General features: G+C 39.0%; 1 protein-coding gene across 1 annotated transcript in view; it reads left to right on the forward strand.

The window, feature by feature from the left end:
* Window positions 1-14156, forward strand: part of LOC121887324 (collagen alpha-1(XII) chain-like) — an 83525-nt gene that overhangs the window by 24310 nt on the left and 45059 nt on the right. The window contains exons 19-20 of the mRNA XM_042398056.1: window positions 756-905; window positions 2399-2518. Coding sequence (XP_042253990.1) covers window positions 756-905; window positions 2399-2518 — 270 coding nt within the window. The remainder of the gene's footprint in view (window positions 1-755; window positions 906-2398; window positions 2519-14156) is intronic.

A 14156-nucleotide genomic window follows, 5' to 3' on the forward strand; every position in this document is an offset into this window, starting at 1 on the left:
AGAGAATAGGCGCCTCCTTTGGAGGTGTTCAAGCACGTCCAACTGGTAGGAGACCTCAGTGCAGAACACGCTGGAGGGATTATATGTATCTCATCTGGTCTGGGAACACCTCTGGATCCCCCAGGAGGACCAGCACCTAGATAGGCAGCTGAGAATGGATGAAGTTTGGTTCATGTCCAAATAGTCTCAAAACTAATGACACAGCTGTACTTTTTGTTTGGTGTTAATTGTCAAATGTCAGTGTGCTGACATACTGAACTAAGATGGTTAACATGGTAAACATAATACCTGCTAAACATCAGCATGTTAGCATTTAGCTCAAAACACCAGTGTGTACAGTCTCACAGTGCTGTTAGCATGACTGTAGACTTTCAGGATGTGTCCGAAATCCCTCCCTCATTCACTCATTCACTACTCACTAATACACACAGTTTATTCAATAGTGAGCAGAAATTACAGATTTTGGGAATTCACTAATCGTCATTTTTACATCATCACTGTCTGCTGTGGAGTCTCACACCGCTAACTTTTGTGTCAATAAAATGCAATGCATGGCATTGTGGGATTGTTTGCAGGAAGTAGTGATCACAACATGAACATTACTTTTTTGTTCCATTGTGGAACATTTGAGGCTCCAAATATTGGACAAATTTGCACTTGTAGTAAATAGTGAGTGATTTCAGACACAGCCTTAGTCTTGCTTCAATATTTGGTCTCTTGTGTCTCATATCCCACAATCCTCTGTTTTCCTCCAGGTTCTCAGTGTGAAAGCACAGCCAAGGCTGACATCGTGCTGTTAGTCGACGGATCTGGGAGCATCGGCTCTGAAGATTATGAAAACATTAAGTCCTTTCTAAATCAAACAGTCAGCAACTTCAACATCGGCCCTGACAAAGTCCAGATCGGTAATATTTTTACTACAACAACTATTCACACTACTGATCCTGGTACTATTACTACTACTGCTTGTGTATAAAGTACTAAAAATACTAAAATATTTACAGCACACTGTGAAACACACACAGGTCCCGTATTATAAATGAGCAAAAAAGCAGTAAAATGGGACATGATAACCAGAGTAGTCAAGGTTATGGCTGATGTGAGGATAAAAGGACCATACCAGTGGTTTTACATGTTTAAGCTAAATAAGTGCTGTCTGCATACAGCCTCCATTACTGTCTGTTATTTCCCAAAACATGCAGACATATTTTAGCTTTTGTATTAACTTGCAGAATTCTCAAAATGTTCAAAATGAAATGTTCAGGTGATACACCTACCTTAAAATTCAGTGCTTCATCTACTGAAACACACATTTATAACTCATAGTAATTATGATTCAGCTTGTAAAACAATCTTTTATCCAGACACTGATTTCCATGGTGGAGATATACTGTACATTCCTTCTGTGTAGGTACGTGTTGGATCAGTTAGCAGGACAGATGTTCTGACTGAACAGACTCTGTGAAGCACACCGCATTTCTGAACAAAACATTCTAGCTAGGAGGGATGCACAACTTTGTCATGTTGGTTCATCCACAGCATCAACTTTCTACAGTCATTCTGTAGAAAGAGGAATTGTCTTCTTGTTGGAGCTCAAGACATTTTCTTGTCTCTTCTTCTTTTCTAACTACTTTTTGTTTATTAACTAGTATGTAAACTAATAAAAGCCCTCACCTTCTCCTTCCTGCTCTGCTTTTATATGTCACCAGACTAGATGTCAGCGATAAAAATGGAGGAATTACAACGTTAAACTGTATTAAAAACTCACTTGACTTCTGTGTGACAACATTTAGCTCGCTTTAAACAGTGCAGGTGGTGACTGTCTGACACGTTTTTACTGTATGTGTATGCGCTCACTGCTGAACGTTCAGTACCATCAATCTTCATACTAGACTCGACTCAACCTGACTGGACTCAGCTGTTGCTGATACTGATATCAGCTCTCATACATAATCGCTGCCCTCAATACTTCCTGTACATGCTGAACTGCTGCCCGTATGCCGAAGAATACCGAAGAGACACTCGGGGGCTTCAGGCCTCGCCAGATTCGTTCATATACCAGAGTCAGACAGTAGACTCAGGGGTTATTAGCCTGTTAGCCTGTTAGTTCTACTGGACTGAACTGCTGGAATGGTCCTTTAAGCCCTTTGGTCCTTCTTTGCATATGCAAATTTGTTCAGGCATGAGTGCGCATGAGACATGTGATGTGTGTTGGAGCTAATGATTCTGACAAGATAATAACAATAATAATCGTAGTAAACCAATGCATCTGTTCAAGAACATACAGTGTAAATTATTATTCTCATACTCATTATTATCATTGCTATTCTCATTATCATTTCAAAACAAAAGCTTGGTCAGTGTGTCAGTTTTACACATTTCTGTGTGTTTTCTGCAGGTCTGGTTCAGTATGACAGCACCCCAAGGACCGAGTGGCATCTGAACACCCACCAGACCAAACAATCCCTGCTGGAGGCCATGGCCAAGCTGCAACAGCCAGGAGGAGGCACCAACACAGGTGATTTAACAACACGCTGTCTGATTGCAATACTAATTATAATTGTAATATGATCATAATAATTGTAATATTATTATGATTATTAATATTGAGATATTACATTATTATATAGTATCATGCTATAATATTATGAATCAAAGGTTGCTGCTGCTGTTATAGTGATAGTGATTATAATAATTATAATAATACAATACCAACATTCAAAATCATCATGATTTGAGCATCTCACAATAGAATTTGAAGCTCTGTGATTGGATGTTTCCAACTGAAATGCACCTTGGGAGTCGTAGTTAACTTTCTCTCTCAGTTTTTATGTCTACAGGCTTCTAGATTTGACTTTTTATCAAAGAAACAGATATTTTTAACAAGGTTGAGGAAGTGCTCCAACTGTCAGTCACTTAAAAGTCTTTGCAACAGTCAGCTTTTCAACTCTGCACCTTTTAAATCCTCTTTATTACTGTCATACAGGAGAAGCTCTGAAACACATCCTCCATAACAACTTTAAACCCAATGTGGGAATGCATGCAGACTCCCACAAAATTGCTATCCTGATTACTGATGGACAGTCCAGCGACGATGTATCCCTCGCCTCGCAGCACCTGAAAGACGCCGGCATTGATGTCTACGCAATTGGTATAGTGGCCATTTTACTGTGTTCCAAGTTTCAGGCCACTTAATCTGTAAAGTATCTGAGTTTTGACTTGCATTCCACTGAATTAAATCCACTTTTCTTGTGGAAACCAAATGTACTCACAAGTCCACAGGATGCAGGGAAAATACTGAATGAAAATGTATTTGACGTTACATTGAGCCAGGTCCATTACTGACTGATGTTGTATTCCAAACTTTAACACGTTATTACCAACTATCACATTTACATGTTATACATTTTATGTACGGTCAAAAACTGCAACATACGCTTTAAAAACTACCGTACATTTAGCATTTTCCTTTGTCAAAAATAATAAAAATATATTTTCCTGCATTCCAGCACCCAAGAAGGTGGTTCAATCTGAACTTATTTGCTGATTCCTCTACAGCACCAGTCAAAGGTTTGGTCACACTTTCTCATTCAAGTGAGTGGGAAGGTGTGTCCAAACATTTGACTGGTATTTTATATCTTAGCACATTTTCGGGGGGGATATTTGGAACATGCACTTTAAAATCTGCCTTATATTTTGTATTTTCCACTGTCACAAATAATAAAAATATGTGTTCATGCGTTCCAGCACCCAAGAACAGAATCATTTTTTAAGGTACAATTTTAACAGTATTTTTTCTTTCAGGTGTAGGGAATGCAAACGAGGCTCAGCTGAGGGTCATCGCCTCTTATCCTGTTAAAAACCACGTGTACACGCTCAGTGACTTCTCATCTCTTCTGAACATCGTCAACAACCTCACCATCAACCTCTGTAACAGTACCAACAGCAGCTTAGGTAAAGAAAGAGTCCATCATAATCAAACTGTGATACATATTAATAACACACTGATCATCTACTCCCCTTGTGTCAGCTCAGCTCAAAGCTGTACTGGAAGTCCATGTTTCCACCAGCTTGTGTAGTATAGAGCCATAGGCTTTGGCGAGATCCAGCCTTATAGCAGACAGGTCTCTGTGACCTTCCTACACCTCTCTGATCAGCTGAATGACCACTCCTGTATGCTCAGTGCCCCCTGGGACCTTCAGGACTTCCCCTCCTGAACTGAGGTGTTAATGTAGGAGTTCTTCTGAGTTACACCATCAGGAAGATATCGGTATCATTATAAGTTCACTGCTGAGGTCTGAGATCATCTTGAGCTGTTCAGGGTTGCTTGTGTTTTCCACCTTTGGAACCCAAAGACACAGCACTCCCCACTGCTAGCCTACCTTAGACCTTCTCCAGATCACCTTGAGGATCCTCCACAGGCATTGCAGGAGTCTCCGGCACATCTTGTAGAGCTTGTAGGGCACTCCTCTAGGGCCTGGGGCCGAGCTTGGTCTAGCCGCCCCAGTGACATCCTGGATCTCCCTCAAGATTTGCTCCATAGTTTTAAACTAGATGCTGATTTCTAGTGGAGATATCGAAGCCCTGCCTTCTCCCAGGTGTTGTTCCCTCTCTCCTTCGCTGCAGGTGTTTTTGAGGTACCAGTCAGTTCATCTCGTTGAAGCATGCCAGGTGACCGTTTCGCTCCTGTGCAAGTAGTTTCTTGGTGGAATTGAAGGGGTCTGCCGCAAACGCCCCTGCCAATGTTACAAAGAAAGTTTTAGTTAGAGAAAAGTTATGAGTATCAGATGTGTCAATCAAGCTTGTTAGGAGATAATGATGTCACATTTCATCAGGTATTGTCAAATACAGGTGTGTTCAGGTCTACACCTCTATCTGAGGAAGACCATCAGTGGTTGAAACATGGTGGTTATTTTCTTTTTGTGTGCATTATTTGTTCTCTCTTTCTTCATCAGGCTACATGAATGACCATGCTTAATTAAATGTATTCTACCGTCGCACAGACACACAGCATTAAAAGTATAGCTCGGATATTCACACTACAAGAGAAAGCAGGAGTAATTTTGAGTTTTGATATACTGTATGTATGAGGTTTTTAAGTGATTCACTTTAACACAGTGTTAGCAGGTGATCAGATGTACTGACCTCAGATCAGTGGTAACAACTATAGTTCACTGTTTGAGCTTTGGTCTGATAGCATGAGCTGCTGCTGCTGAAAGCAATAATCTGACAGAGGAAGACAGAAAAACGAGCAGAAGGTCATGCATTGGGGTCTACCAGGGTCTCATTCCTCATGCTACCACAAGATGGTGCCAGATTAAGAAATTTTTTATTCCAAAAAATAACATATTTTCTTTACATTTGTGTACTTGTGTCAGGGTATAAAGATGCTCTCTCTCTCTCTCTATCAATAACTTTTTTGAAGTTGAAATAATCTTTATCAGCATGAATATTGCAGTTAATACTGATGAAGCTAATGATCTTTCTCTCTTCAGACTCTGTCAGGCTGGTGAATAGGACTACTCTGTGTTCAGGCAGACTGGACGTTAAGTTTCAGCAGTTTAACCAGTCGTGGTCCTCAGTGTGTGAAGCTGACTTTGACCAGCAGGATGCAGAAATGGTCTGTAGGGAGCTTGGCTGTGAGGCTCCCTCAGTCCTCCAGGGGGGCACTCTATGTAGAAGTGGAGGCTCCAATGTGGACCAAAGAGTTCTAGTGTGGAGGCCATGAGTCTGCTCTCCTGGACTGTGGAAGATCAGACTCAGCTAGTGTCATAATAAATCTTTTAGGTCTCAGTTGAAAAAAGTTTCAGATCAGCTCAAGGACAAAACTTCTCTTTGATGTTCAAAAAAGAATCATCAGGAGTCAGAGTTCTGAGCAGCAAAATGTACTGTAATGCCAGGCAAAAAAGGAGAGCAATACAGTGTACACAAGGTTCACCAGGTTGCTCTGGAAGGCTGACCCTCGGCCCCCAGTTTTATATCTTTTGTCTGATATAGGGCACGCTTATTGTCCAGCTTCTTCATACTAGCCAATTACACCCTTATCATTTCTTTACATCATCTGTTGCAGGCCAAAAATCCCCAACATAGGTTTTGAGCTGAACTAGTTATGCCTGGCATATCCAGTTCTATCCAGTTCTATCCAGTTATGCTCTTTTATTTTTTATAACTGTTAAAGGTTTTTTTTACACCATTGTTTCCAGTCCTTCTTCTGGCTTTTTTTACAAGTTATTCTTGCCGTTTTATACCCTTATTTCTTGATCCTTTCTTGAGGTTATTTTTTTTAAAAAGTGAAGTTTAATGCAAACACACTTACAATTTTATCCAGTGTACTGAGTGAGATTATCTTTAACATACTTTGTGCCCATATATCAGTCACAAGTTTCTGTGAGGTATACATTCCAATATAAGGATAATTCAACACACTTCTACTTAAGGCTTATCATCCTAACAGTACTCATTTGCATTGCATTTTATCTTTCTCTGAGCACATCATAAGTCTTTATAAATTACACCACACTAGAAGCACCTGCTCAGGTAGAAGAGGAGCTGCAGCTTTGATTTGGCTTCATTTCTGTTCTAATGAAACTCACTTTATTCTTTTACTGATGACTCTGCTCAGAGCCTGTCAGGTTGGTGGGAGAAGCCAGTCGCTGTGCAGGTAGACTGGAGGTGAAAAAGGGAGAGTGTAGACCAGTGAAGTACTCTCTCCCGATCCTGAAGAAAGCAGCTCTTGTATGTAGAGATTTTGACTGTGGCTCTGCTATTTCTACAGGAAGGAGAAAGAATTCCTTAGCTGGATCTGTATGGAGGATCAGATCTGACTGTGTTCAGTCTGGGTCTACACTGAGGGAATGTGCATCATCAAGTTCCTCTTCCTCCATTGTGGAGCTCATCTGCTCAGGTAAGTCCATCAGTGACATCATCTATGACAGTAATATTTTCCTTCCTCTGTCACAGTGATAGTCAGTGGTTTCCATTGGAATGAAGTGTAAACTTATTCAGGATGATGGCATCCTAAACGGTAGAGAAGTTAGCTTGTTCCTGGAGGCTCATTGCTTCAAACCCCTATAAAATGCTGAATCGCCCAACCATCTCTCTGTGTTTACAGACCTGCTGGTTCAGCCAATCATCTCTGTGTCTTCAACCATGGACGGGGTCTCTCAGGCCCAGCAGCAGGGGTTTCAGGTGCGCCGGGGCTCCAAGTTCACCATCAGCTGCTCTGTCCAGCCTCAGTACCCAGGAGGCTCCTTCCACCTCACTTTCACCTCCTCCTACACAACATACAACTACACCCTGCCAGCTGTCCATCACTCTGCTGACTTCCTGTTTCCTGCTGCAGACCCCGTCCACCAAGGAAGCTACAGCTGTGTTTATGAAGTCATTGTTTTTTCTCATAATTTCTCCTCTGAGAGCCGTCTGCTGTCTCTCACTGTCACAGGTAAGCTGAAGCAGAGTGTGAAGCTCAGTAGAACTGAGACGTCACACTGACTTTGTTTCCATGTTTGTAAAACATGATAAAAAGTCATCAGGCAGCAGGACCGACCCAGCGACCTACAGAGAGCTGAGGCAGAATCTGATGAAGGAACTGTAAACTGTTTCCTTCCCGGCTTCTTTAATGTTATTGAACCATAACAACTGTGTTGTAGTGAAAAGTAAAAGACAGCAAACGAGTCAGTGAACGACAACAATGGTAAAAAACAGAGTAGATACAGAAGAGTTAAGTCAATCCAATCCAATCCAATCCACTTCATTTATATAGCATGATTTTAACAAACACAAGGTTTCCAAAGTGCTGCACAGCAAGATAAAAAAAACCAACACAATAAATAGCACAACAGAACACAATAAAACGATGAAGGACACAATAGGATAAAAGTAATAAAATAAGATAAAAACAAATAAAATAGAATAAAAGCAAATAAAATAAATAAAATGAAATAAATAAAGTGCACTGCTCAGGCAAGGTGCAACACGCTACATGGTGTCAAAAGCCAGAGAGAAGAGGTGGGTTTTAAGAAGAGATTTAAAATGAGACAGTGAGGAGGCCTAATGTCTAATGTGCAGCGGCAATCCATTCCACAGTTTTGGAGCTGCAACAGCAAATGCTCGTTCACCTCTGAGCTTAAGCCTAGCTTTAGGCACTGTCAGGAGCAGCTGGTCAGCTGACCTGAGAGAGCGGCTGGGAGTGTAGGGGTGCAGCAGCTCAGAGAGGTAAGGTGGGGCTAGGCCATTCAAGGCTTTAAAAGCAAATAAAATAATTTTAAAATGAATTCTAAAATGGACGGGCAGCCAGTGGAGTGAAGCTAAAATAGGTGAAATGTGCTCATACTTGCTTGTGCCAGTTAAAAGACGTGCAGCAGCATTTTGCACCAGTTGAAGACGAGCAATGGAGGACGCACTAACCCCCATATAAAGTGCATTGCAGAAATCCAGCCAAGTGGTCACAAAGGCGTGGATTACTGTTTCAAAGTGCTGTCTCTGAAGGACTGGTTTAATTTTTGCCAGCTGCCTCAACTGGAAAAAGCTTGACTTCACCACAGCTTTAATCTGGCTGTCAAATTTAAGGTCTGTCAAGTCAAGGGAAACTTCACTTGTTTTAGATTCTTCAAGACATCTCGCCTCTCATCCAAAAGTCTTCTTTGACTCTGACTCTGGTGGGGAGTAAACCCTGTAGTTCGTTTACACTTGAAGAGTCATTGAGGTCACATTTGGAATATTAAAGACGAACTAAACACTAAATTGTTTTTTTTGCCCTGTGCACATAATCACTTAGCTTCTTGTTGGCATATGATGTTAATACAGGTGATATTTCCAACAATACACGTATAAAGTTTAAAAACGGCTTTTTCTTGCCCAAGATTAATTTATTTGTTTCTGCTTGGATTAGAAAATGCTGGTCCTCCCTAATTGTAACGTTAGAGGTAAGACTCAAAGACGAACAAGAAAAAATTGAAAAAAATAGATATAGGACCAGAATATAGTACAAAACACAAAACAATGGTCCAGTTTGCTTTTCTAGCACATGCCATGTTTCTGTTTGATGGGAGTTGTTGTACTCATAATGTCATGTGATATAATGTCATGACTGAATTTGTCTCGTCAGATCCAACAGTTTTTATCATCACACTGGTCGTCCTGCTGGTGACTCTGCTGTTGTTCATCATTGCCATCTATTTCATCCGGAAGGTACTGAACACATGTTTGTTGTTTAGAGGACTGGTTGAAATGAAGCACTCAGCCTGTTTATATTGAACTGAAGAGAGGAGTGATGCAGTAACTTAGATCTGTGTTGTCATGTCTCTCCAGGCCAGCAGGGGGCAGAAGTCAGGCCCACAAGAGAACACTGAGCTGGATTCTTATAACCTCGGTGTTTCCAAAGCTGAAGGAGAGCCGGCTGAAGAGGAAGAAGCTCAGAGAGCAGAGTAGGACCTCCAAGGAGTCAAACAAACATCCATCTGCTCAGTGGAGGATTTTATATTTTTTACACAGACGTTCCCTTTAAAGTAGCACTTAAATCATTGCAGAAAAGGTTTCATCTGTCCTTTCAGCCTCATGTGATAAACCAACCAGCTTTTTGCAGCCCATATCTCAAGGAGTGACGTCATATTGGACAATTCTGCACCTCATGATTTATGAGTTACCAGTGCTTCACTTGGTCTGGAATGACCAGCAGCTTATATTCATGTTTGCAAGCTTTAGATATAGATATAGACATATAACATGTATAACAGACATTGCTAATTCATTTAGTTGACTTTATGACTCTTCTCTAGATGTGCTACTTTTACACTTGTTTTACAACTGTTAATCAGAAGTTAGTCTCACTTTAAAATACTAAACAAACAATTTTGCAAATGTTTTACAAGGAAGGAAACACATTCAACTCATTTTTTAGAATTACAGGATAAACACAATGACTTTAATGCAGACTGTAAACTTAACTTTTGTTTGTCTACAAAAAACTCTGATCAGTCAACTCAGGAAAAACAAACCTCATAGACATCTGCAAAACTGTCACAAAATACTCGATTATCTGCATATAGTTTTATTTTGTCATTATCAATCTCTCATGTCAACAGCTGTACCTTTCTTTTTACTTAAAGATTTCCATGAATCCAGTTTTATGGTCTGAGTCAAGAAATCATTTTTATAAAATACATCCAGTTTTTCTTCACTGCCTTTTATATACTTGAGTGTTTGAGCACAAAAATTGTTATTCAGCATTTTTATATTTGTTCTTTGAGTTAACAAAATTCAATAAATCAAACATTTATTGAGTCTGATCAAATGTTTCATCTTTGAGCACCACTTTCTGGTCAGTCACTGTTTATAAAGGATTTATAAGCATTAATTAATGGTTAATAAGTCACTTACTGATCATTTAGAGATAAGTTATAAGCCATTATTAACTAGTAGGCTGACGTGAAAATTCTTTCTGACTCTTAAGTCTCAACATGACGTGAACGCTCAAGCTTTCATCCAGAGTTTACGTCAATGTTTTTCAGACAAACTTGTCAACCAAAAACAGGACGAAATAAAATCTAATAAAAATAAAATAAAACCAAAAAAAGAGGAAAAAAAACAAACTTCAAATTTCACATCTTTATTATAACATCTTGAAATCACATACAAAAAAAAGGAAAAACACAACAGAAATATATATTACGTAAAAAATGAGGTCTCAACACATTTCACATATACAAACTGATACAAACTGATTCATCTTCATTGACCTGACAACAAGAATAAATAAAACTGGAAAAACATCAGTGCAAAGTATTTTCATTTCATTTGAGCAGTAATCTTTGACTTTATGTTTCAAACACTCTGCCTGATGTGTGTAATCAGAACAGTTCAAACATTTGTTGTCAAAGGTTCATTATCACCACAGAGCACTGAGGTTGTGATCAGAGGTGACTCTGAAAACCCTCCCTGTTGGTGCGTTTAAGGACAATCTGACGTCTACATTGCACTGATGGTCTCTGCTGTTACACAGAATCAAATCAAGAAAAACATTAAAAAATGTGTTGCTGTGGACCAGATAATGTGACTTTGATCATTTCTTGCATTAAAAAAGCTCTAATATTAAATGTTGCAGTGTTTCTGAGCACAACAGACAGATGTGAAAACATTCTGCTCAAAACTGTTTTACTACACTGCAAAAATGCAACTAATAAAAGAAAAATGGGATAAAACAAGGTGTGGTGTCATTGGCGAATCTGCACACTTAGCGTTAATTTAAAAATAGTGAATAGTGAATATAAAGGCTTTTGGATAGTCTAAAGGTTTTAGATTCCAGATTTTTTTTATTGGGAAAAAATAATTTTCCAAAATTATACTGAAATTAATATTGCACAATTATGAATAATTTCCAACAATACTTTGCCTCACACGGGGCACCATTTTGTTGGGCCTTGCTACGAGTTTGGCTATCAGCAATAATTAATCATTATCAAAGAAAGCCTGGTAGCACCCTGTGGCTCTATCTAACAGGCTCTATTTCTTACTCAGGCTGGAATGCATAACAGTAACAGCCAGGTACAAACTATCTATGTGTCACAGGACTAATGGCATGCTGTGTTTTAATTAAAAAGGGGAGCACTTGAATAGACAGCCAATTCCAACAGCTTGACTAGGTGTCATTGAATATGTGTTATTTGAACCGAAATTCTTATAATTCCTAAAGAGTAGGTATAACATGAGTGGCTAGCAATGGTAAACAATGGTAAACACTATGGGAACACAGTAAACAAAGAACCAGTATCAAAGATAATGATTAATTAATAAAATCAATAGCAGAGGAACAGACACGTCCTCATCTCAACACCATCACAAACATGATGATCTTTTTATGAAATATAACATTAACTGCCAGGTAAAAAGAGCAGAGATGTGACTTCACACAACAAAAGTCATTATATTTAGTGTGTCATCTATTAACCTTATTGATCATGAGATGAGATGAATCAGGATCTGGTGGTTTTCCACCTTAGTTAAAGAATCCAGATGAATTTTTTACGTTATGGTCGATACTTCATATGTTTAATCAGGTCAGTATCTGAACAGAAACTGGTCTCAAAATCTTTACATTTACCTAAAAACATTTTGTATTTCTGCAGTTATATCCCTGATCGTGTGCAGAAGGCTGTCAAACAGCTTGTAAATCATTTAAATAATCAGACAGGTTCCTTTTTTGGACGTCAGCAATTTGATCAGAGTCTTCTTTTAACAGGAAATGTGTTGATGTAAAGGTACATAAATCAGGGTGAAAATAATTGTATATTGATCACTTTTATATTTTAAAAACTTTTTTGTGTGAAACCTAGTGTGTTTCATCCCTGACAGCAACATGGCTGCAGGGTGCATCTCTCAGTCAGTCCACCTGTAGTTTTGAGTGAAATATCTCAACAACTATTAAACAAATGTGGTTCAAACTTTCATGTTTTTCCTCAAGATAAATCATAATAAGTTTGTTTCATCTAGCGCCATCATCTGGTCAAAACTCTAATTTGTCCAACACAGTGATGACTCACAATGACAGAGTAGGTCTGTAGAGCTTCTCCATCCTCGTCATAGGTGTACGTGCCCAGCAGCCTCCCCCTCTCCTGACTCTCATCATCCAGACCCTAAAAAACCCAAACGGAGAAAAAATTCAGATACTATACTACAATGTTATCGTTTCCAATATTATCCACGACAGGAATGGAAAGCTCAAAAGACTCTGACCCAAGATTTTGTTAAATCCAGAGTAATTGGGAAAATTGGCCAGAAGTGGCATCTATTTTCAGGTATTCCAGGAGAGCAACCTAGCCAAGATAGAGAAGAATGCATGTTAAAAAGGTCTTAAATTAAAAGAATTTATCGAACAACAATGCACAATGATCCATCTTTAAATGATGCTTGGAATTATTATCTATGGATTTGTTTACTGATTCTTGGTTTGGAGGAACATCTGGCAAAGCTAAAAATCTGTATGCGGGTTTTTTGGATTATCATGCTCCTCATACACTTTCTCCTCAGGAGTTTATGCTAGGTAAAAAGGAGTTTATGATTGAAGATTGGTGTGCTATGTCTGACTCGGCCACTTATGATCGTTGGAAGTCTTCATTTGGAAAAGTTGGCTTTTGAAATGATCTCCTATGAATGCTTCTGATTTCAGAATACATTGTCAAGCCTCAATTACTGGAAAAATTTATATTTGGAACCCTATGACACCTTCATTAAACTTGGAGGCACACCTAATACAGTTAAAAACAAAGTAGTGGAAGGAGCTCGCACAGCAATTGACTCTGTAAGCAGAGTATTTGAGAATGCATGGCAGAAATTCTTATCTGTCTTTCACAAATTCAAAACTGATATGGCAGTCGATGCGCGTCATATGCCATATTAGTCTCTGTCTTTGTCGAAGAAAGGTCAGGTGTCAAGCTCAACGTCTGACACGCACTAACGATTTGTTTCTCGATTTGCAGGAAATTAACAGAATGATGTGAATCATATATGATCGTTTTCCTGCGGAGGATCATTAAAACATTCAAACTAACATTACTATTATATATGTAAGCTAAAGATTAAAAGAAACTCTCAATCCTCACTGTCTATTTTTATAATGTAATAACTTCCTCCTTAGACCTAGCAACGGTTGTCATGCAATTTTGTGGTTTGGCTCAAGGCTTCACACATACGCTCAGGGTGTTCTTCCTTGGAGACGTGTCTGACAGCTGTTAAATTTTAAGAATGGACAGATACACTTAATGTTAAGAACTATGTGTGATTTATTGTTCATGATATTTTCCACAGTTGATGATGGAATTGAAACCAGAGACTCCCTACACACCATGCAAAGTTAATCAAACCATGACAACGTTTATCCTCAGGAACCTGCAAACCAATGAAATCTTGAGCCAAGTCTTATTTACTATTTTCCAATATGTCATTGTAACACCGAGCTCTTTGAAAAATAGAAGTGTTGTTACTTTCAGTTTGACACCTCTGATTTTGGCAGCTAGAAACTTGATAAGTATATTGGTCGGATGTGTAGGGCCTACATGTTTAATGATATATCCCTTTTTGGCAGAACTAGACATACCCTTTATGGTTGAAGTTGATCATGATTCAGATTTCAGATTTTACATTTTACATGTCAATTATATAAT

The sequence above is a fragment of the Thunnus maccoyii genome, chromosome 20 (assembly GCF_910596095.1).
Source record: "Thunnus maccoyii chromosome 20, fThuMac1.1, whole genome shotgun sequence".
Lineage (NCBI taxonomy): Eukaryota > Metazoa > Chordata > Actinopteri > Scombriformes > Scombridae > Thunnus > Thunnus maccoyii.